The sequence below is a fragment of the Elaeis guineensis genome, chromosome 1 (assembly GCF_000442705.2).
Source record: "Elaeis guineensis isolate ETL-2024a chromosome 1, EG11, whole genome shotgun sequence".
Classification (NCBI taxonomy): domain Eukaryota; kingdom Viridiplantae; phylum Streptophyta; class Magnoliopsida; order Arecales; family Arecaceae; genus Elaeis; species Elaeis guineensis.
Window position 1 is genome coordinate 149,768,709 of NC_025993.2, and position 23,992 is coordinate 149,792,700.

Consider the following 23,992-nt stretch of genomic DNA (forward strand, 5'->3'; position numbering starts at 1 on the left):
TCTCAAGATTGCAATATTTATAAGTGAATTTTTTTCTCCTAAAATTAAAGCTTATGCTTCTCTATTTGTTAGAAAGAACGTCAGATGATTTATCAACCCTATATTTATATTCGAATGTTCATCTACCAAGTGCAAATTATAGTTTGTTTGTGATCTTGTGACAGATTGATTAAATCAACTTGATATTCTTATCTAGAGTTAGGATATTGATTTGGTTAACAAGAAAGAATAATTTTGATTCAAATCAACTCTTAGGACATTGATCTTTTTCTTATGAAATAATTTAATGATGAAATTACATCAAAAAGTTCGACGATGAGATTAGAACTACGAATCCCAACTTTTCGAAAGTAAGAAATTTTGAGGGCATTTTTTTTTGGGGGGGGAGGGATGTAATATCTTGTACTATATCGACCCAGAAGCAAAATTCAGGCCCAAGATCAGGAAAAAAAAAATATGTATATAATAAATAAATAATAATGTATGTGTGCCACACGTGCTTGAGATGAGGGAAAGCCCAAAAGGAATCCCTCTCTTCCTTGATTTCCTTCATTTCTAGTCCGACTTCCACTAGAAATCAGACATCGGAAAGATCTTTATAACCCTGCTCCTCCTCTATTTAGACCAATATGGGATTTCTTTATCTCCACCTCCGATCTTTTGTCCTCCTAGCTGATCAATCCCATCATCTTTTTCCCTTGTTTTCATTTAAAACAAAGTCTACTTTCATTACTGTGTTTGTTGAAAAAAGTTGTCAAAGCATCACTGGATGAAGGTAAAAAGCCTCCAATCTTCTGATCAATCTTTTTTCCTACCTTCTTCGACCATTAAATTAGGAATTCCTTCTGAATAATTGAAGGATTTGGCCAAGAAAGAGGTCCCTTATTTTAGAAAATCGGCTTTTGCTTTTCTTGTTTCTTCCCTTTTGACTGTTGATGACATCGACAGGACCTCCATGCTGGACTATTGTAATAGGAAGTCGAATCTCTAGTTGTTAGTGAGTGGATCAGAGCTTGGATCAAGATTGAGATTTTTATCTTCTATTTTTTTTGAGTTTTCTTTCACCGAGGACCTTACCAGGTTGTCGGTTATAAGACTTCTAATAGCACCTCTATGGCCAGCACCTTTTCCAGCCACAATCATACCAGCCATAAGATCCCCTATTTTAAGAAAAAGGGGAAAACTAAGTCTCCTATTTTGCTAAGTGAAAATAGAGATATAAAAAAAGAAAAAAAAGAGAAAAAAAAAAAGAAAGAAAAGAGAGAGAGAGCTTCTCTCTCTTCTCTCTTTCCTTCTCTCTTAGCTTGCATCCCTATTTTTTTCTCTAGAAAGTTTTACTTTCTCTCTTTAGAAATTTTTCTCACTAGATTATTTCTCTCTCTTCATGAATTCTTCTCTCTAAGATTGATCTAGTAAAGGATTTACTTTCAATGATTTTGATCCGATCCTAGTGAAAAGGATCATCAGCTATAGTCATAGAGCAGTATACTGGCACCAACCTTGACCAAACTAGCTTCTTTTAGATTCAATTATTCATGATTTTCGTTGGACCATATGTACACTTGTTCAATCATGATTTAATTAAATAATATTGATTGGATTAATTGGGATGTCAGATAGTATCATTTGATAAGTCTTATTTCATCCTCTTAATTTCTCTCTCATCTGACATTTTCTCTCTACTTGATCTATGAACCCAATGAAGGATCCCAAGCCCTTTAGCTTTGAGTTTGAGTTGATCCCAATGGGGAGTTTTGAACTGCTTTGTTAGTCCAATAACATATCCATACCATCCGAGCCTTTGTCGAATATCACAAAATTGATCTTTATTGATCTCTATTAAATCATTATATTTTAAGTGATATGGATTAAATGAAGCCACTTGATCAAATTAACCTCTGATGGTCAATCGGTATACTCACCTCTATTTTATCTTTTGTCAGATACTAATAGATTTGATCACCATTGATCTTTGTTGAATCATCTATTTTTTATTTTAATCATGATTAGATAAAACTTTCTTGATTAGACCAATCAGGATATTAGATGCTATCGCTTCGTCAGTTTTATGAAGTTATCGAAACTAATTAGGATTTTTATTCTTAAAAATTTATGGTTAAATTTTGATAAATGAATATATTTTGAATAATAAATTTTGAAGGACCCTCTCAGGATTGATTGAATCTGCTTGTTCATTATTTTTGTAGAGATAAACAATAGATAATCTTTTCAAAATATTTTATAATTTATTTTGAAAGTAAATAATTAGTCTTTAATTTATGAGTGATTTATGAAATCGTATTTGAATAAAAGTGATTTGCAAATATTGAGCTTTTTGAAAAATTATGATTTCTTGATTTGTTATGGTATATGTGTATGTTGACTTAAATTATGACATATGTGTTACCTTGCAAAAGTATTTTCATATACATCAAATTTTAGCTCTTAATCCAACTATGTTTAGTAGATCTTGTCAATGGAGATTATGTATTGTTACTCAATAGACCCTATCAATGGGAGTTATGCATTGTATTTAGTAGACCTTGTCAATGGGGATCATATATAGGCACTCTAATTACTATTGAGCTCAACCCTGCGACAGGGTATAAGTATGGTCATGTCAAAGATTATTGGGTTATATGTGATTTATTTCGAATCAGATTTATAATTATATATATTTGAAAGAATTTGATTTGCATTAATTAGCATGAAATATGTTCTTATATTTATTTATAAAATTTTTATTTATAATATTATATCTTATAGTCATATTTGAAATGTCTAATTGAGATATTCATTACTTACTGAGCTATCGAGCTTACTACCTCTCCTTTCTTTTCATATTTAAATTTTTAGTTACGGATGTGGGTACTGTTTTGAGAGTAAGTTTAGAGACAAAAGTTGACAGCATCAATCGAGTTTATACATAGATTTATTATTATATTTTATAAAATTATTATTTGAGATTTAATTGATGTAAGATCTTCTGAATATTATTGAAATTTTATAAGAGATTAAAGTTAAATTTAGTTAGTTAAATTTTGAACTTAATTTATTATTACTTTCACCGTGATGCATTGATATCGTGTTTAGAATATCTTACATTTTTATGGAGAGAGTTCTCCATGTGTATGTAGTGGTTGCTATGGTCTTTTGGATCGTGATCTCATATCAGAGACGTGACATTTTAGTTAGCTTAAATCCATTGCACGTGGTTCTAATGGGCCATCATCCTCTTGGCCAGAGAAGTTGTTGTCATCTAACGAAGAGAACAAATAACCCTCCTAAATGGTAGCTTGAGGGGGACCGGTGTTTTGTCCTTAGATCTACCTTTCAAGTTGTTAAAGGCTATGCATTAGATGGAATTCATGAAAACTGCTTCCGAAGAAACTTTAGTAATGGCGTTGAGGTATGCATGTGGATCCTTTGAGAAAGATTCAGGTCTTTTGATAGAGAAATTATATCTTACACTAATCACATGCACCATGTTAGTGATGCATGGGAACAAACTGAGACTATGTGGTGGTAATACGAGACGAGCACATGGTGAATGGGACCTATATGTATCAAAAAATGAATAATTGGTATGGTACACTGTCAAATGGTGCACGTCAGATGGGATATAATTTTTTTTTCTTTTTTTAGTGAATGTATAATTTCTTCTTTTGATGAAACTCTTTCAAGTTATTTGACTGGTCAAGCCGGATCATAGGACCCTTGGTCATATAAAATAAAAAAAATAAGTTTGTATGCATGTCAAAACTTCACATATATAGAGGACATTTGGTATGAAATGATCTACTTAAAATTAAGGATAATATAGATAGAGATAATAAGATCATCATATTTGGTTGCATCATGATGATCCTACGTGATGGTGATTTCAAATTACCCACACTCTTCAAATCACTATCCAACACAGTGATAGAAAATCTATTTTTGAGGATGGATATCCAACATCACTCCATCACAGTGATCTTATATTAAAATACGTTAATCAAAATACTTTCATCACCATCGACAGACTTGCGGGAAGAGAAATTATTTTTTTTTACCGCAATATTTTTTCTGCACTCATGGGTTGGATAGTTGAGGCATCTACTCCATGAAAGAGAAGAAACACGTACGGATACTTGGGGCGTCATCTCTATGGAAGAGAAGAAAATCCTTCTTTCTCTCGTCATGTTGATTAGAAAAAGAATAAATCTATTTGATTTTATTCTAAAATTTTCTTACCCAATCCTCAATTTCAATTTCCAAAGGAGCATGATTTGAAGAAGCCATTTTTTAAGTGAGTATTATAGCTAGTCAACTTGTTCAATAGATAATATAGAAAAATTCATATGAGATATGTCAGGGGTATTTTGGATATTATATGGTCGGTGATCTTAGATTCTTGTAGCATACCAAATAAATTGCTTGTACATATCTAGAGATCTTTAATCACTGTACTATGGCAAATCAAATATAGTGATTTTAGATCACTAGAGATTAAATCATCTCAGAATTTGGATCATCGGTATTCTTAGATCACTGTGGTGATCCAAGTTGGGTCACCAAATATCCTCATAGGGGTATTTGATATGGGATGATTATTCCAAGATCAAGAGTGATGTGGGTGGAGATGATGAGATCATCGTATTTAATTATACCATGATGAACCTACATAGTATCAATTTCAAATTATCCCATTCCTTGAATCACTATCCAATCTAGTAATGGAAAATCTATCCTTGAGATTTGAAATCCAAGATCATCCCAGGGTAGTAATCCTAGGATAAAATTTCTTTAATTGAACAAAAAAATTGACATATCAATATATCATTAATATATTATATAAATTACATATATAATATTATATTATATTGATATTATATATTATATTATAATATATTATATTATAATAAATTATTAATCACATTATCATTCAATGATAATTTTAAATTATAGTGGAAATATATTATCACATTTTATAAAATTATTCAATATATTACTTCTATTTATTTTATTTTTTAATCAAAATAAATATTAGCATTAAACATATATATTATAAGTAGTTTAAATAATATATTATAAGTATAAAGAAAATGTTAATTTTATAATGGCAATTGATATATCTTTATAGGATTAATATTTTTATAGGCCTAATAAATATATTTTTATAAAATATATTAGTAATTAATATATTAATATTTATTATAATTTATTTTATATAATTAATAAATATACTTTTTAGGAATTTATTCAGGATAATTTTGGTAATATATTACCGATGGTCTTGAATTTCTATAGAATGCTAACTAGATTACTTATGAAAATTCAAAGATTTTTAATTACTAGATTGTGACTTATGAGATACAATAACTTTGGATTATTCGGATTAAATCATTCAAAAATTTAGATCATCGATGATCTTAAATTATCGTAGGGATCTCATTCGGCTCACCATCGCGGTGTGGGTTAGATCTCGTTTTGGACTCGAAATGGAGCACCTTTAGCATATTTTATCTCTACTTGAGAATGGTGGCCACGAGTGGGTACGTGGCGGAGAGGCGATGCGTGAAAGAATTCCCTTTTGACGGCATATTCCAGGGGATGTTCCTTCATCCTTTTTAGGATATTGATTGATCACCGGCACTTTAAAACAACTTGGATAACGACCTTTTTCAAATCAAAAAGAGACAAGGGAATCTGCACTTTCTTTCTTCTTCTTCTTTTTTGTTAAAAAAACTCAATCAGGGAAAACGGTTGGGAAAATATTTTTCTTTTCCTTTCTACATGTAGGCTTCTAGGTTGGAAGTTATTGTCTCTTATGAAGAGGAAGTGTTATGAAGATTGAAAAATAAAGATTTGTTGAAGCTTAAAATATGATGATCCTTTCCCTTTTTTTTGATAAGAATGATCCTTTTCCTTGATATAATAACCAGCACTATATATCTTCCGCTTGATTCTATGTTAGTAGAAAAAAAATATTGAAATTATTATTAGAAGCTTTTCCGTTGAAAAGAGTATTTCTAAAATTTAGTTTATCAAATTAGTATTTTTTTTTAATGCAATAGCATTTTTTTTTTTTTTTTTTTTTTGTTGGTTTGAGATTGGGCGAGGCTAATCCCGCCAACTGCCCTATGCCTACCTCACTCCATTTAGGGCAAAGCCTAAGCCCCCAAGCAAAAAAACCCATTATTCTTATAACAAAAGCTTTGTTAAACAGTGGTCAAAATAAAGGCTGGTGGCACCTGCAATGAGACCTGAACCTCTTGCTCAAGCGGCAAGAAGAGGTACCATCCAAACTTAGTAGTTATGTAGCAGCAATTTATGACACATCAAATATTACTTTAATAATCAAAAAAAAAAATCTTCTTTTATGCACATTGCCTTCATATTAGAAACTACTTCGTTTCTTGTTTAAAGGTTAGAATTTCTTGATCCGAGCTAATGCTGGACATGTACAATATTGAGAGCTGTATACTGATCGATGCTCTGCAATTTGTAGTGTACACGAACCGTATATTGTTTGTAACCAAATTATTTTTTTTCCCCCGCTAGAGAAAGCTACTTACTTTTTGACTTGGATATTGCGGAGACTGAGTCTATTAATAAAACACATCAAGAAAATTTAATGGATGGGAGTCCACTTTCAGGCCTATTTCCTCGAAACTACTTCCACAGACGCTTTGAAAAAATGCCCATTCAACCGTCCAATGCTGGCCGTACAAGCAACTATGCCGTTTGACTCAAGAAAGCTTTCCCTGGTCGCTTCTCACTATTATTATATCCCATTTACATGCCTCAAAGTCATTCGTTTACCGGGTTTGGGCTGTATCTTTCTCGAGAAAGAATGATTGTTCTCTTTTTTTTTTTTTTTTTTTTTAATATCAATCGTTGAGTCATATTATATTATATATATATATATATATATATCAAAATAATTTTTTTTTTTTGAATCTTAATGCGGTTATTGGGCGGCCCGGTAATTGGTGTTACGAAAGAAGATTATTCATTCTTTCGCCCAAAGGTATAACCCGAATTCTTGTTACCACCCAAGTTCCACAAAGCAAATGAAAGAAAACCCTTTTTGTCACCACGCTTTCCCAACCCTTGCCCCTCTGTTGCCGTCTCCCTCTTTTCCTCTCTCCGGGACCTTTTATCAGATCCCTCTTTATTCTTTTTGTTATCCTTTTATACGTTATTATTTGATATCTTTATATATTTAAAAGGACCTAAATTTGTCATAATAAATATAGAGAAATAATAAATACATTAAACAGACAATTAAGAGTAAAAATAAATATTTCGGCGGTTTATAAATAACCAGTGTGCCTCCGCGCTCTTCTTGTACCCGATTCCAAAGCCTTTTGCCCTTTAGACCGTTCATCCCAAGAAGATCTTCGAAGATTCCGTGAGTGAGAAGTATAGCGAGAAGGAATATTCCCTCGGTCATGAAACTGGAGATGGGAAAGCGAACGGTCACCGCCGCTGAGGAGGATGAGACGGAGGACGTGGTGGTGCCGGTGGCGGCGAAGAGCCGGTCGTGTTCCTACTCTTTGTCCTTTAAAGTCGGCGGCGAGGCCGTAGGGGCGGCCGCGGCGGCGGCGGCGGCGGCGGCGGCGAGGGAGGGAGGGGAGGAGCTGTTCGTGCCGCCGCTGAACTTCGCGATGGTGGACCACGGCGTCTTCCGCTCGGGGTTTCCGGACGCCGCCAATTTCAGCTTCTTGGAGACCCTCAAACTCCGCTCCATATTGTGAGTGATCTCGGAAGGTTTCTTTTTCCCCTCCCGTCTCATATTGTCTTATTGTTGTGAATCCCTTTGGCATTGCTCATCTCGCGTTCTTTCCGGTGGTGCTTGTGTGGATTTTTAGGTGTCTTTGCCCGGAGCCCTACCCGGAGGCCAATACGGAGTTTCTCCGGTCGCATGGAATTAAGCTCTTCCAGTTTGGAATCGATGGTTGTAAGGTATAGCTTTTGTTCTTTTGGCTTTTTATAGTTTTTGAATACGATAAAAAAAAGGGCGTTTCTTGGAATTGTTTCTGTGTCGCGACTAGTGGTAGATGATGATAACCAGAACCATCAGTATCAAGCCTTGTTGCCACTAGTTGGGGTCGGCTTTCTTAATCCTTGCTCTTTGCCAATTATGAGCCTAGTTGTTATCCTCATGATTCCCCTTTTGATACAGATTCAGGAACTCATTCTAATTGGGGCTTGCAAGTTGTTGTCATTTCGTCTTTTTTTCCCCACATTTTACAAGTTGTTGTTCATATATAATGATTCCTTTCTACATGGGCCTTGGGGGCATGGTTTACCCATTGACAGGCCAAATATGACCTCTCTTCTATGTTGATATTAATTTCCTAATGGGGAGTGGCTTAGGTTCTGTATTTAGCTGGGACTGTTTCTTTTGAGCGAAGATCTCTGTGGATCCTCCGTGCTTCGCTGAAGCTTATATGACTGCAACTACAGCCATACTTACCAAAGGTTGCCATGACTGGGTGATTGGCTGGATAATTTTCTTCTCCCTGTTTGAAAGTTCATTTGCTGGTTAAGGTGGACCCCTCTTTTTCATCATATTTCCATCCATATCTGTTTAGATCTCCTCTTCTTTCTTTTAGTTACATCAAATAGGTGAAGTCTTCTTATTTTTCAGATTCTTTTTTTGTTTTGCAGAAGGTGCATATTATGTTTTCCCGTCATCCCGGCTTTTGATGTTTGCAAACCACCACCCCCCCCACCTCCCCCAGCCTTCTGAACGCCTGAAACAATATATTTTGGATGCAAAATTAGTTTTTGGTGTTGTATAAATGCTGACAATATTTTGTGGATTATTAATCACGAAAATCCTTATTTACACATCAAGCTATCTAAGAAACTATTGTATTAGGAATAGTATGAGATGTGGTGCCTCGTTTAAGGAACCAACAACCTTGCCATATTCTTGGAGCTTTAATGTGGTTCTTCTTGCTAGATAAAAGCATTCTCTATGTAGACCGTACCTTACATATTGCAAGGTGCTCTGTTACTCGAACAAGGTTTTGCTTCTCCATTTATGGGCTCAAGAATTAAGGGAAATTACCAGGGCGAAACAGTTGTATTGATTAAAAAGCAGTCAGTCTATTGTTTAATAAATGAAACTTGAATACCTAAACTTTAGAGGAATGAACATGGGCATAAAAAATGCACATGGGCTGACATTATGACATTTTGATGGAATGAGAGAGATGGTTGGTGGACATAAAAGGATGTATACAAAATTAGCGAATGTAACAGCATATTAGATAATTTTGTTGATTTCATGATTTATGATCCAGCTAAATTGGAGAGGGAACAAGGTACAAGGTGTGTAGATTTAAAGACATTATTGCACTGATGCAAAAATGATTCTACTTGAGTATGTTTCTGGATGGATGTATATTTTCATGCATATGTGAAAGGAGATGTCCAGATGAATTAGTCAGAGTAAATAAAGCAGCTTCATGTTGGGCAGTAAACAGAAACTTGTTGATCTTCTTCTGCATATTGCAAATTTGGCTTAATCAAGACCTAGTGAACATATTATAGCAAATTTTTAATATCTAGAAGTCATGTCATGTATGTCCAAAATAACAGCATTTTATCATTGTTGTGTTCTGATAAAATGCTGCGCTGATATCAAAGCCATTTATGGTGGGGAGTTGACATCTCAGAAATCTGTTGGCAGTTTAAATAACTCTGCATCAAGGGTGAAATTAATTTTCAAACCCATAACTATATGCATAACTTCTGTAGTATCAAGCATAAAAGATGAGGTCCAATGTTGCATTGTATTTGTAAGTCATCTAATTTTTGGTGTAACTAGGGTAAACGGTGGACATCCCAGGACAGACCATGGACGTGTTAACTAGTTTCACCAATGTCAGTGTTTTATGATGAATTGCTATTTTCTGTTTGTTGAAAAGTTCTATTTTTATTTTGTTATGGCCTTTTCTTTAGCTTGTTGATGTCGGGCAGCCATTGCTCTTTTTGTTTTTTTAAGGTTATAAATATAATGTTCGACTGGATTAGTATGTAAACTTAAAGTGTTCTTTCCATAAGCCTCATAGTTTCCTCTATCAATAAAACAGGGTTTTTACTCAGGATACAGAATTATTTGCCAACATGCTCATCTTTTTTCAGAGTGGTTCTGCATGTTTTTCCTGTGTAATGGTCTGTGATCAAGAGATTGTATTGTCTTATTTTTTTTTCGTTATCATATCAATGTTGGACAATCCTTGGGTTTCACTCTCGCATTTAACTATTAATTTTAATATACTGGACAAGATCTGCTATCGTGCTTCCCTGCATATTTGTGTTGCTCATTCATGTTATCAGATCTGTCATATTGTTCATTTCATAAATACTTTGCATAATCTACTTTCACCTTTATGAATAAGTTTATAGCATTGTATATTTGATATTTAGAATCCAGGATTTGATCTGTTCTGATATTTATCCAACAGCTACACTCCCTTTTATAAAATGAAAATGTATGTTTAATATCTGAAAATCTTCATGTGTGCAGTGATGCATAACTTTATCAGATCTTCTTTTAATAATCATGTCATATATTATGTAATTCTTCAGGTGGTCAGATATAGGGAAACTAAGGCCACATTTTGTTAGCATTCTATGTTCCTGTTCTTGTGTTGCTTTTCTTGGGGTTTCTGGACTTTCCTATGTAGAACTAGGGAAAATTGAGGTCTCATAAAGATTTAGTGAGCTTAGATTGTGTAACCAGTAAGGTAGATTACCTTACTTGTCTGCCAACATTCTGGGCTTTATAGCTGTATTCTTGTACACTCGTCTTTAATGACAAATGTCTAAACACTCCAGATTAGGTGACATCGGGTATAATTTAAAATAAAAAGGGAATGGTTTATGGTAGGTCATGCCATTTCCAGAATCCAGATGCCCATAGATCAATAGTCCCAAGTTCCTAACAAGCTTTCATGTAGCATGTATATTACGGCAGGCCCCTTTCTTGCTACACTCGTCTTTGCTAGCTTTTGAGCCTCAAACCATGGATGATTGATGCTAGGTTGAGTGCTACCCATGCAACACGGTCTATATTATTGGTCCTTATAACTGAGTCCATATATATGGGGTAAGACCAGTTATTAAGCTACATAATACCTTTGTCCGTATTACTGACCTCATAATATAGAGTAGTTGGTAAAGCTGGAAAACTTTAGTTGTTCAATTGGTTTTCAATGACCTGCATTGGCGTCCTGTTCGTATATGTCAACCAGCCTTCCATAGTTCTAAGCACTTCCCAAGTGTTGCTATTGCAACATGCTGTATTCACTACACATGAAGGAGAATAAAGTTACAAGAATAATATTGATGCATGCAATTAATTAATATGTCAATGGAACAATACTAGATAAATAAAGAGTTTAGGCATGCATATAGTTTGTTTGCATATTTATAAGCATAGAATTGATGTCTAGGCACGGGGAGCATGATAATGGTGAAAATATGATCAGTTCCCATGAGATGTAAAAGTTATTTGTACTGATGATGAATGGCAATATTAATGGCACGACAGAAGCATATGATAGGACTTATATATGTTCCCTTTACAAGGCACTTGTAAAAAATTGAACAGGAATGAGGTGATGTATGGGGTATGACATAAAATGTTTTGGCAACACATGCATAACTTTCATATGCACAACTAGATACAACATATGGTAAGCAACTAGTTTGATGTTCCTATTGTAGTCAAGCATATGGAGCCTACATCACATGTCCTTCGAGACCCTAATTTTTATCTATACATATTTCTACATATATTCTGAAAGACAACCCTAAGGACCAATATATATTTGCTTGTTCATATAAAGTCTTTGGAAATAACCTAAAACAGGTTTCCATCTGTTACAGAAAGCAAGTTGTTAGAATAGATGTACACATGCTATACTATGAGCTATCTTTAGATAATACCAATTTCAGTTCAGCATCTGTATGTACAGATGCTACTTGAATAACATGCACAGGGTTAATTAGGTCTCAGTGTAACTTTGGCTTTCTCTCAACTTTTATAGTGGTTAAAGACATTAGGAAATTCAAGAAGGATGCTAGCCTTATGCTCCATATGAAGAGTGTTCAGCTATATGAGTAGCCAAATTGAATGTTACTATTGGCTAGAAATTACAATCAGGGTTGCCAGTGGCAAAAGGAATGCTACTATATTAACAAATCCTTGGTGATTTTACTTGCCATTTTTGTACCTTGATATCTCTACTAAGTTGCTTGCTTGTGGTTGCCTTTGATACTAAAGCATCTGTAAAGATTATCAGGGAGATAGAAGTTTAATGTGTCATATAAAATGAGTTCTTGGGATAATTGGAAATAGACTTGCTGTACATAAGAATTGAATCCTATTGTACTACAAAACATGTTCTACGATGCTTGATGATATCCCAAAACAGCTTCTTGACTGCATTGGGTACTTATAGTCCATGGAAACTACTGCAGGTTTAAACGGGTTTGAGGTTAAATGTGAGGTGGCATTCTCTGAGGAATGGTTAAAGAAAATCAATTAGGCCAAGGAGGGATGGCTGCAAAGTGATTATAAAATGACTAAGGTTCATTCAGAATGATGCTCTATAGATTGATAATTGATTTGGAATTACTTTTAGAACTTAGATTCCAGAATTGACAAAATTAGATTTTTCACACAACTTGGTGTCTGAGTTGCTTAAACGTTAACAAAAATAGATTTTTTTATTTTAGTTGCTCTGCGAATTGACTTAATGCTTTTTACACTTATAGTGAGTTTTGGTTATAGTTCATAAATTTTAATGTTTAAGAGTGTTTCAAGAAAGGAGAACGGAGGTGGTTTTCTGGTGATGCTATCTTTACACAGAATATGAGGATGTAATCAGGTAGGTAAATTTTCTACAGAAACTCGTCATAGAATGAAGATCCAGAAGCAGTGGATAAATGGATGGTTTTGAGATCAGTGGAAGTTTGTTTCATTTATATGTTATGATGGAACGAGGGCTGCTTGTTGGAATATGTGGCAATTGTGGTTTTATTTTGGATGAAATCCTCTGCTGTTTGGTGGATTCTCTTGATCCTGTCTTTCAGTCTAGAAATGAATTATGATGAAGACAATAGAGTTTGTCTTCTTCTTCTTCTTCTTCCTCGTCTTCTTCTTCTTCTTCTTTTTTGGTGTCTGCATGCATGCAGGCGTGCACAAAAATCTATGTCACAATAAACTATGTAAGTCTTTTCCATATCAATGTAGCAAAGTTTGATTTTTTTATTCGAGGTTGTATAACATTGAAGGAATCTCATTTCAACAACCTCATTCTCTTTTGACAAATCAGGAAAGACAGTAGCATAAATTGACTGGTTTGAAGTAGCGGCAATATTTGACAAGAAATATTCTTTTTACTATTACCATTTTATATATTTACTCCTGGTTAGATTTGTAATGTCAGTGCAACTTTAAACTATTGATAATTGAAGGCAACACCATGGCCATGTTGCCAGAGGTCATAGTGATTTTGCTGCCTAAATATCAATTATTCTTCCATACAACAACCAATGACCCAACCAGAAGCGTGTATTTTAGTTATGTTTTATGGACTATGGCTTTTCATGTTTGGACGAATGATATCCAAGCTCAGTTGGATTCCGATGGCAAATCATCTATGATGGTGCTGGAAATCAATCAACTTAACCTGCAAGTTTTATTCCATCAATACAAGGTTGACTTTATGAATCAAGCACATTAAACATCACGGATGTGCTACAAGTATCTTGCAAGTGAAGTCAAGACCTCCCTAACTGGTTGGGGAATAAGAGATTGTTTACCATGAATCATGAAGGGCTGGTTGGGGAATCCAAGACCTCCCTAACTGGTTGTGCAGCCAGAAAATTGCAATTCAACTTGGCAACAACCCTTTAAAAAAGGTTCATTTGTTGGCCAGAAAAGGTGAGATTTGATATGCTACTAGATTCATGTTTTGCAGCACCAATCATAAGCCAGTGGTCAAGTTGAAACAGTTTGCAATTGACAAAATTCGGAATGATTCTCCTTTTGGATTAAGAGATTTACTTCATTTAGCATGAGATTCAAATTAAACATATTGACTTCTTAGAATCCATGGTGTTCATTGGGTTTGCATATCATTTTGTAGTTAAGTTTGATTTGTTTGCTCAACCAGGGAATAGTGATCACTTGATGTCTTCATTGCTAAGCAACCTACCGCCCACAGGCCAAATCTTATACTGTCATTGCAGGGATAATTTGCAGGAAACTCCAATGCAATTTATGATCTGATTACTTTTCTCATTTTAATTTATCTTTTGCTACTTTGTGCTTCTTTTTGGTTAAGCAATAAAGAATGCACTAAGAGAAAATATTCATTGCAGGAACCTTTTGTCAACATTCCAGAAGATACAATTCGTGAGGCTCTCAAAGTTGTCCTTGGTACCAATCATGCATGATCTGTTTTTTCTTGCTTGCTGGATGGAATTCAGTTGAATTCCTTCTGCTTAAGATTTATATTGTCCAATTCTTAATTGCAGATGTCCGAAATCACCCACTGCTTATTCATTGCAAACGAGGAAAGGTAAGCAGCGGAATTGATTATTTTTTTCCATTAATTTCATTGTCTGCCCATATGGTTACTAAATTGAAAAATTCTTATATCTTGGTGATATGAACTGGTCCAGCATCGAACTGGTTGTGTAGTAGGATGCTTGAGAAAACTGCAGCGCTGGTGCCTTTCTTCAATCTTTGATGAGTACCAGCGTTTTGCTGCTGCCAAAGCTAGGGTTTCTGATCAGAGGTTCATGGAGTTATTTGACATCTCTAGCTTAAAACATTTATCACCTTCCTTTTCATGTTTGAAAAGCTCATAGGAAAGCCAGCTGTTCTACATTGGGATAAATAATGAGTTCACTCTCCTGGATGATAGAGAAATACCGCGTTCCATTTGCATGGTAGTAAGCTAGGAAAGAATCCTTTCTTCACAATGAGAATGCTGAACTGCATACTGCTTGGAATAAAAGTAGTGATGAGTTCATTTATGTAGTCCATGGGTCTAGTATGCTCAGTTCTTTTGCTACTTTTTTTTTGGATCCCTCGCATATAAATGAACATTCTCCAGTTGCAAGATGTAAAGTTCAGTCACAATTTATAGACGCCATGTTGCAGGAATTCTCTTCAATTTTGTCTCTCTTATTGATGTTGTAATGTTTAAGAACATCCTTTTTTGAATATTTAAGGAACAACTTTGTCTCTTTCTTTTCTTTTGCTTATCTCACTGTAAGATTTTCAGGAGTTACAAGCATTCTGGAATAAAGTAACTTGAATGATCCTTGATAACTGTTGGATTTTTTCCCCTGGACGAGGGCTTCTTTCCCTTTGGCGATGTATATTTGCTGCATGTCCTTCCTCATGACATTCACTGCATCAGTTTGAGGAAGTGCGTGCAATCCTTTCTGTACGACCATTCTATATACCATTGGCGGATGCAAGGGAGAAAATATGGCTCATTTGATCTCATCAAAAAATTGACCCCATATATATATATACACACACATACAGGACTCTTAATAAAAAAAATTATATTAATTAATAAAAAAAATTAAAATTTATTTCACAATATTAGATGCATATATACACATACATACATTAGTAAAAAAAATCAAAATTAATTTCACTAATTTTATGAATTGACTTCATATTTCATATAAAATTTTTAAAAAATAAAAAAAAAATTATATAAAAAAATATAATTACGACCTACATTCTCTCTCTTTAGTAACTCACATGTTCTACCTCTCATTTTCTCTTTTCTTCTCTCACATCATGTTGATCTCTCTCTCTCCTTCTTTCTTTTTTTTATTAATTATTTTTTTTTATTTTTTAATACCTCACACCAAATCCATCCATTCACCTTTTATATCCTAGAAAGATCACATCAAAAATAAAAAGAGTAATTATGACCTATATTCTTTCTCTTTAATGACTCACATATCATATCTCTCTTATTCTCTCTTATCCACTTTGACCTCTCTCCCCCTCTCTCTCATTCTTTCTCTTTTTTATTCATTAATTATCCATGGACTCGTTTAGTTCAAGAAAGTGGAGGGGGAAGAGGCAATTTTTGAGAAGTGGAGAGAGGACCTCTTGTTTGGTTGAAATTTTAAGAGAAGAGATAATGAAAAAATCTATTCTCATGAAAAGTCACTTTATATATTTCATGAGAAGTAGAAGCTCATAGGCAAGATAAGTTTTAGAACTTCCTATGGGATAGAAATTGATGATGCTTTTTTCTTTCCCAAAATATCCTTTTAAGATCATGGTTAAGATTTTATAAAATATCAATATATTATTAGGATAAAATATTAAATAGTGATAATATAATATTTATTAATGTTATCTTAATACTTATATTAATATAATATTAATATTAATATTATAATATTTATTATATTTTAATATTTATATTAATATAATATTTTTATCAATATTAATATAGTATTTATATTAATATAATATTATATTTATATTATATAACAGATCAGTATTATATTAATATAATAAATTATTATGATCTAATATTATATTATAATATATTAATATTATATATATAAAGGTAGACTAGGCTTCGCTCAATCGGATCCCAACTTCCATCCGATCGGATCCCCTTCTGTTGGATCGATGCGTATTTCAGAGCTTTTTTCTATAAGCTAACGGAGGAGTTCGGAGGGCGTTAGCTAAGCTAGCGTATTAAAAAAAATAGCATTCAACAGGATGCGATGCGACCGTCATCATCTTCTCCACCGTTGCCTTCCGGTAACCCCCCACCTGCCTCCTCTCTTCTTCTCTCTCTCGCCCCCATCCATGGTCGTCGTCTTCTGGTAACCCCCTCACCCGTGCCTCCTCTCTTCTTCTCTCTCCCCCCACCCACGGCTGCCATCTTCCTCTCTTCTTCTCTCTCTCCTACGATCGCTGTCTTATCTCCTCCCAAGCCGAGTTCTCCACCCCATGGTCGCCATCTCCTTTCCTCCCAAATTCTCCACCGACCATTAGTGAATATTTTGTATGAATCCTTAACAGTACTTTTCTCATCCATTAGCTGATATGACGTGTTAAAAAATAAAAAAGAGAGATGCGACATCACCGAACCCTTACGCTGAAGGCGCCTTCATGGTTGATGAAGGCGCCTTTATTCATCATGAAGGCACCTTCACGAGACTGAATTCGGACGCCATAGATCGCTCAGATCACCAGCAACCATCGTTTCTTCTCCCAATTCCTAGTTTCCAGCCTCCAAGGAGCAATCTAACCCCAGGATCCATTGATTTACCGTCGAAATGAAGGAGACGGGCGGTTTAAAAGTTGAGTGATTCTAGATCCACCCATGACAAATAAAAGAGAATGATAAATATTGTCCTGCGAAAATAAATACAAACTATTGGAGGATAAACACAAACTCCAAATAATAAGCAGAAACTGCGAATAATAAATACAAACAGACTGCGAATAAATACAAACTCTATATGGATAAATAGAAATTGTGAATAATAAACGCCAGCTTTGTGTCGATAAACAGAAACTTTTCATGATAAATACAAACTCGAGATTCAAAAATTGAGTGATCCTAAGTCCATTGATGATAAACAAATGATAAACAATAAGAGAAGAGGGTAAACACTAAGTGCTGCGGAAATAAATACAAGCTATTTAAAAATAAACACAAACTCTAAATAATAAATAGAAACTCCGAATAATAAACACAAACTCTGTGCAGATAAATAGAATTTTTTCAGAATAAATACAAACTTGGGATTTAAAAGTTGAGTGATCCAATGGACTACCTAGGATAAAACATAAGAGAGATAATAAACACCAAGTCCTATCCAAATAAATATAAATTATCAGAAGATAAACACAAACTCTAAATAATAAACAGAAATTACGAATAATAAATACAAACTCCGATTGGGCTTCGGTTGGAGTTTGTGTTTATTATTTGAGATTTGTGTTTATTATTTGAAGTTTGTATTTATTATTTAGAGTTTGTATTTATCCTCTAATAGTTTATATTTATTTCTACAGGACTTAGTATTTATCTTCTTTCTTGTTGTTTGTCGAGGCGGATCCTAGGACCACTCAATGAGTTTATGTTTATCCTGAAGAGTTTTTGTTTACCGTTTATTATTCGTAGTTTGTATTTATTATTCAAAGTTTATATTTATTATTCATAGTTTCTATTTATTATTTGAAATTTGTATTTAACTTTTGATAGTTTGTATTTATTTGGGATAGGGCTTAGTGTTTATCATCCTCTCTCTTGTGTTTTATCTTGGATGGATCGTTGGATCACTCAACTTTTGAACCCTGATTTTATGTTTATCTTGAAAAATTTCTATTTATCGACACAGAGTTTACATTTATTATTCATAATTTTTATTTATTTATACAAAAGCCCAAATTATGACCCAATCTGAAGAGCTCACGTTGTGACCCTAATGAAATTTTTTGTGAGGTCTGTGGTGGTAGTGGAGGGCATAGACCGATAGGCCCGGACCTAAAGCCCACCACTAATCTCGTTGGGAGATGCAGGGGGCAACATCTCTCACGGTACAGATCAATATAAATATTATATTTATCTTGAAAAGTTTTTATTTATCGATACTTTATTATTCGCAGTTTCTGTGTATCAGTCCGGAGTGGTCTACTGTTATGAAAGAGCATTCTTGCCCACAAACTGCTGTCATCTATTATTATCTCTTCACCATGATGGATTCTGAACAGCTTTCAGAACTGTGCATAAGTGACCTAAAGTGGATTGGATTCGCGTAAAGAAAGATTATCCTTCTTTCACATGAAAAATATAATTTTTATCCGCTTCATGAAGGCACCTTCAGCCTTCTTGAAAATTTTTTTTCTCCATGGAATAGGGGACCCGCGTCCTCTTCTTCCTCCTTTATTTACGAAATAGGGGTTAATAAATCAACAAAATTTAAATATAAAATCAAAAAAATTATCAAAGAAACTTGAAATAAAAGTGCCTACATGGAGCATGTAGGTGCCTTCATTTCAAGTTTGTTCGACAATCTCTCTAATTTTAGGTTTAAATTTTGTTGATTTATTAATCCTTTCTGTGAATGAAGAAGGAGGAAGAAGAGGACGTGGATCAGAGAAAAAAAACTTCAGGAAGGCGCCTTCATGATTGTAGGTGCCTTCATGCATGATTGTAGGCACCTACGATCAAGATGTAGGTGCCTACAATCATGCATGAAGCACGTTTCTGAAGATTTTTTTCCTTTGATTTTAGGTTTAAATTTTATTAATTTATTAACTCCTATTCTGTGAATGAATGAAGAAGGAGAAAGAAGAGGATGCGGGTCAGAGAAAAAAATCTTCAGGCATCTTCATGCATGATTGTAGGCACCTACATCTTGATTGTAGATGTAGATGTCTACAATCAAGATGTAGACGCCTACAATCATGCATGAAGATTTTTTTTCTTCGATCTGCATCCTTTTCTTTCTTCTTCTTCATTCATGGAACATGGATTAATAAATCAATAAAATTTAAACCTAAAATTGAAGAAAAAAAATCTTTAGAAAATGTAGGCACCTACAATCAAGATGTAGGCACCTACAATCATGCATGAAAGGCGCCTTCCTGAAGGTTTTTTTCTTCAATTTTAAGTTTAAATTTTGTTGATTTATTAACCCTATTCTGTGAATGAAAGAGGAAGAAGAGAATGCGGGTCGGAAAAAAAATCTTCAGGAAGGTGTCTTCATGCCTGATTATAGGCACCTACATCTTTATTGTAGGCACCTACAATCAAGATGTAGGTGCCTATAATCATGCATGAAGGTACCTTCTCAAAAATTTTTATCTCCACAGAATAGAGGACCCGCATCCTCTTCTTCTTTCTTCATTCATAGAACAGGGGTTAATAAATCAACAAAATTTAAATCTAAAATCGGAGAGATTGTTGAAGGAACCTGAAACGAAGGCGCCTACATGCTCCATGTAGGTGCCTTCATGCTTCTTCCTTTCAGGTTCCTCCATCTCATTCAATTTTCTTGGCTTATTTTTTTTTAAACAATGCCTGAATGATTCGCTGGTCTTCCATTTCATTTCGTTTTAAAACAAAAACATCATCAACAAATAAATTAAAAAGAATGAAATATTATATAGTTTGAATAGATATATCATCAAATTAAAAATAATTTAAAATCTTACACAAATATTATATAGTTTGAATGTATATATCATCAAATTAAAAATAATTTGAAATTTTTGAATGAGCAAAGCATTACAACGATGACGCATCAAGCACCATATAGATTAAAAATAACAAACAAAATAGATAACAGCAGAAAGCTCCTTCTAACATCGCCATATCCCATGCCGATATACTGATATTGCCACGTTCGAAATTTGACGATCAAAAAATTTTGAAGCATAAGTGACTCACGATCAAGTCGGCAAGGTAGTTTCAAATCTCTATTGAAAGTTCTGCCAGAAGATCTATATCTGATGTCAAGTCCCACATGTTCAGATGAAAATATAAGAAAAATAAATCATAAAACCTTACAAAAAACCCAATGGAAAGAAGACAAGAAAAAATAAAAGCTCAATCATAACGTATTAGAAGAAGCAGAATATAGGGACACCTAAAATTTTTTTTATAATTTATATAATATTATGTACCATCAATGCCAACTGTATGAGTCTGATGCATTTTGAGAAAGATTTAGATTCTCTAGTATTAGAACATATTTTTATAGACCTCCTAAGCCAATACGAAGCTTGCAAGATGGCTCCACCTCTCAAATGACGAGCGGTGGCCTCGGTCGAGAAGCTAAGTGCTACTGCCCATGAAGATATTACTTCATCCCATCATTGTATGATAGAGGGAGGAAAAGAAGCCTATAAAAAGAGCAGCATCCCGCTCCTATTAAGTCATGGGACGTCCCTTGATCGCTCCCTATTAAGTCATGAAACGTTCCTTAACTGCTCCTGTTAAGTTACAGGTGCTTTCTTTTTTGAAGATATCCATACATGTAGTGAATTCATGGGATCAAAAGTGCAGGCACTGAAAAATGCAGACTTTATGTTAATAAATAAAAACTTCTCAGGATAAACACAAACTCGTGGTTCAAAGAGTTTTCTTTTATTATACGTAATTTGTATTTATTATTTGGGATTTGTATTTATGATAAAAAAATTTATGTTTATCCTGACCTGTTTATGTTTATTATTTAGAGTTTGCATTTATTCTGAAATGGTCTGCAAGATTTACACTGATAAATTATGAATTGATATGAATACCGATCTTTTTATTACTAATATCCTACCATTCATACTGAAATAAAAATATAGAATTACTGAACCCATACTTCAGTTTTATGATATCTATCAGTACACCATAATAATCAATCTCTTCTTCTCCTTCATATCTTGTTGTTGCAATTTCACTATTCTGGGTCCATCGTTGTATCTCAAACTCTCTTGTGTAAAATCTCATTTTTCTAATGATACAGGATGTATAGTGATTAACCCTTCGATCGGAACCACATACTAAATCATGCAACTCATCGGTTGCACCTACTTCTTTATTGAAATACTTATGTTTCATCTACATCATAAGATAAAAAATTATATTAATTCAAATAATATTATTTATAAGTAAATAAATAACGTATCACTAATGCAACTTACAAGATCATCAAACTATTTTGCAAATTCTCTCCTATGTCGATCATCAGCATTCGTATTATTCTCTCTATATAGTATACTCTTGTGCTCACTGCAAGAAGTTATGATTTTTAATTTTATTTTAACATAATTTTTTTTTAATCATTAAATAGTATGGTAAGATGATACTTACTCAATAAAATCTTTAATTTCTTCATAATTATTTAAAACGTAAAAGTATGCTTTGGATAGCTCATTCATGTCGATAAATTCATATCTCCTTACACCAGTAGGTTGAACCATTTATTTAAATATAGATAATATTGGTTCATTGTCACCCCATTCATGATCTGCGTTACGATCTGCACGATTGAATCTTATTTTGATATCGTCAAGATATATCGAGCAGAATGTAACACACTCGGTAGCTACATATGCTTCCGTTATAGACCCTTCAGACCTTGCTTTATTGCGTACATACTTTTTTAAGATGCACAAGAATCTGCAAACAAAAATAAATTTAAATTTTAGAAATACATTTACATCTTATAATCGATATGACAAAGTACATATAATTTTTTTACCTTTCAATAGGATACATCCATCGATAATATACCGGTCTGGCCAAAAGAGATTCTTTTGGAAGATAAACAGCCAGATGCACCATAACTTAAAAAAATGATGGTGGAAAATTTTTTTCTAACTTACAAAGAATGAGTACGATATCTTTCTCTGATCTCACAAGTAAGTTAATCTCTAATTTTTGGCAATACAGTTCTCGAAAGAACACTCCCAACTCAATCAATGCAGTTGGACCATCACCACCCAAATAGCCACGCATGATGACAAGAAGCAAATGTTGCATCATCACATGGGGTCATGACTTTTCATGTCAGAGATATTACCGTCGTTATTTCCAACACACCGCAATACGTTTGAAGCGTATGCATCAGAAAACTTTACAGTTTTGAACCAACCACAGAAATTCTTCTTTTCCTCTCCAAATAGCGAATAACATGTGGGTGGCATAAAAAATCTCTCACCTCGACGAACGAAATGCAACTCCGATCGAATTTTCATTTTCTGCAAATCAAGGCAAGCTTTTATACCATCTTTTATTTTTCTTGAAATATTTAATACAGTACCGATGATATTATCATAAATATTTTTTTCAATGTGTATTACATCCGGATTATGATGAAGTAGTAGCTGCTTCTAATATGGTAGTTCGAAAAAAATGCTTCGCTTTGTCCAATTCAGCTCAGTTTTAATACATTTCCGTTTGCGAGTATCCGATATTTTTTCAAATTGGACGTTTTCAACGACGTCAAGTTGTTCTAAAATTTTTGCTCCACTTAACTCCTTAAATGGCAGACGCCGATCGGACTTACCATCAAAATATTAGTTATAACGGATCCTCCAAGAATGATTAGCAGGAAGAAACCATCGATGATCCATGAAACATATTTTCTGTCCGTGATTTAAATGTAAGGAGGATGCATCTCTATTGCATATTAGACATGCAAGATATCCTTTGGTGCTCCATCCAGATAAATTTTCATATGCCAGAAAATCATTTATGGTCCATAGATTCGAAGCATGCACTTAAAATTACTTCAACTCATAGAATCATATGTCTGTACCCTATTTTTTCATAACTCCTTCAGATCATCAATTAAAGGTCGTAGATATACATCAATTTTATTACCAGATGCTTTTGGATTTGAAATCAACAGTGATATAAAAATAAATGATTCTTTAATGCACTTCCAATGTGACACATTATATACAACTAGCATCATAGGCCACGTGCTGTAAGAGATGCTCAGATTGCCAAAGGGATTAAATCTATCTGTCGCAGACCAAGTCGGATATTACGTAGGTCACTCGCAAAGTGCGGATGTTTTGCATCGAAGTCTTTCCACACTAAAGAGTCGGCCAGGTGTGTAAGTATGTTCTCCTCCAGAACCCGCTGTTCATAATGCCATCTCATTTCTTCACCTGTCTTTGTGGATATATATATAACCTTTGAAGTCTTTGTGGACATCTCATTTCTCAAAAAATTTAATTGTAACAAGTAACAGCAATGTGTATCGTGTTAGTGAAAAAATAATTAGTCAAATAATTAAATAATTTCAACAGTAATACTAAAAAATAATATGCAACAATTACAATAATTTAAGTCCGATCCGATCAGGCTCAACCCGGAACCGAGCCGACTCAACCCGACCCAACCTCGACCCATCCCGACCCCGACCAGTCTCGGCCCCACCCAACCTACCGGAACACCCC

At 34.0% G+C, this 23,992-nt stretch overlaps 1 protein-coding gene across 1 annotated transcript; it reads left to right on the forward strand.

Moving 5' to 3' along the window:
• The first annotated feature begins 7,306 nt into the window (after nucleotides 1-7,306).
• On the forward strand, nucleotides 7,307-15,033 carry LOC105061032 (inositol diphosphatase DSP4). Its single transcript, XM_010944952.4, has 5 exons — nucleotides 7,307-7,741; nucleotides 7,860-7,953; nucleotides 14,398-14,455; nucleotides 14,554-14,597; nucleotides 14,701-15,033. Exons 1-5 carry the CDS (start codon nucleotides 7,440-7,442, stop codon nucleotides 14,887-14,889), a joined length of 687 nt encoding a protein of 228 aa, XP_010943254.2. The 5' UTR covers nucleotides 7,307-7,439; the 3' UTR covers nucleotides 14,890-15,033.
• The last annotated feature ends 8,959 nt before the right edge of the window (nucleotides 15,034-23,992 follow it).

Bases quoted from the DNA above. Each gene is read 5' to 3' on its own strand.
- LOC105061032 (XM_010944952.4), top strand. From the start codon at position 7,440: ATGAAACTGGAGATGGGAAAGCGAACGGTCACCGCCGCTGAGGAGGAT. The intron at 7,954-14,397 runs GTATAGCTTTTG...TATTCATTGCAG, and splicing joins TTGGAATCGATGGTTGTAAG to GAACCTTTTGTCAACATTCC. The intron at 14,598-14,700 runs GTAAGCAGCGGA...GAACTGGTCCAG, and splicing joins TTCATTGCAAACGAGGAAAG to CATCGAACTGGTTGTGTAGT.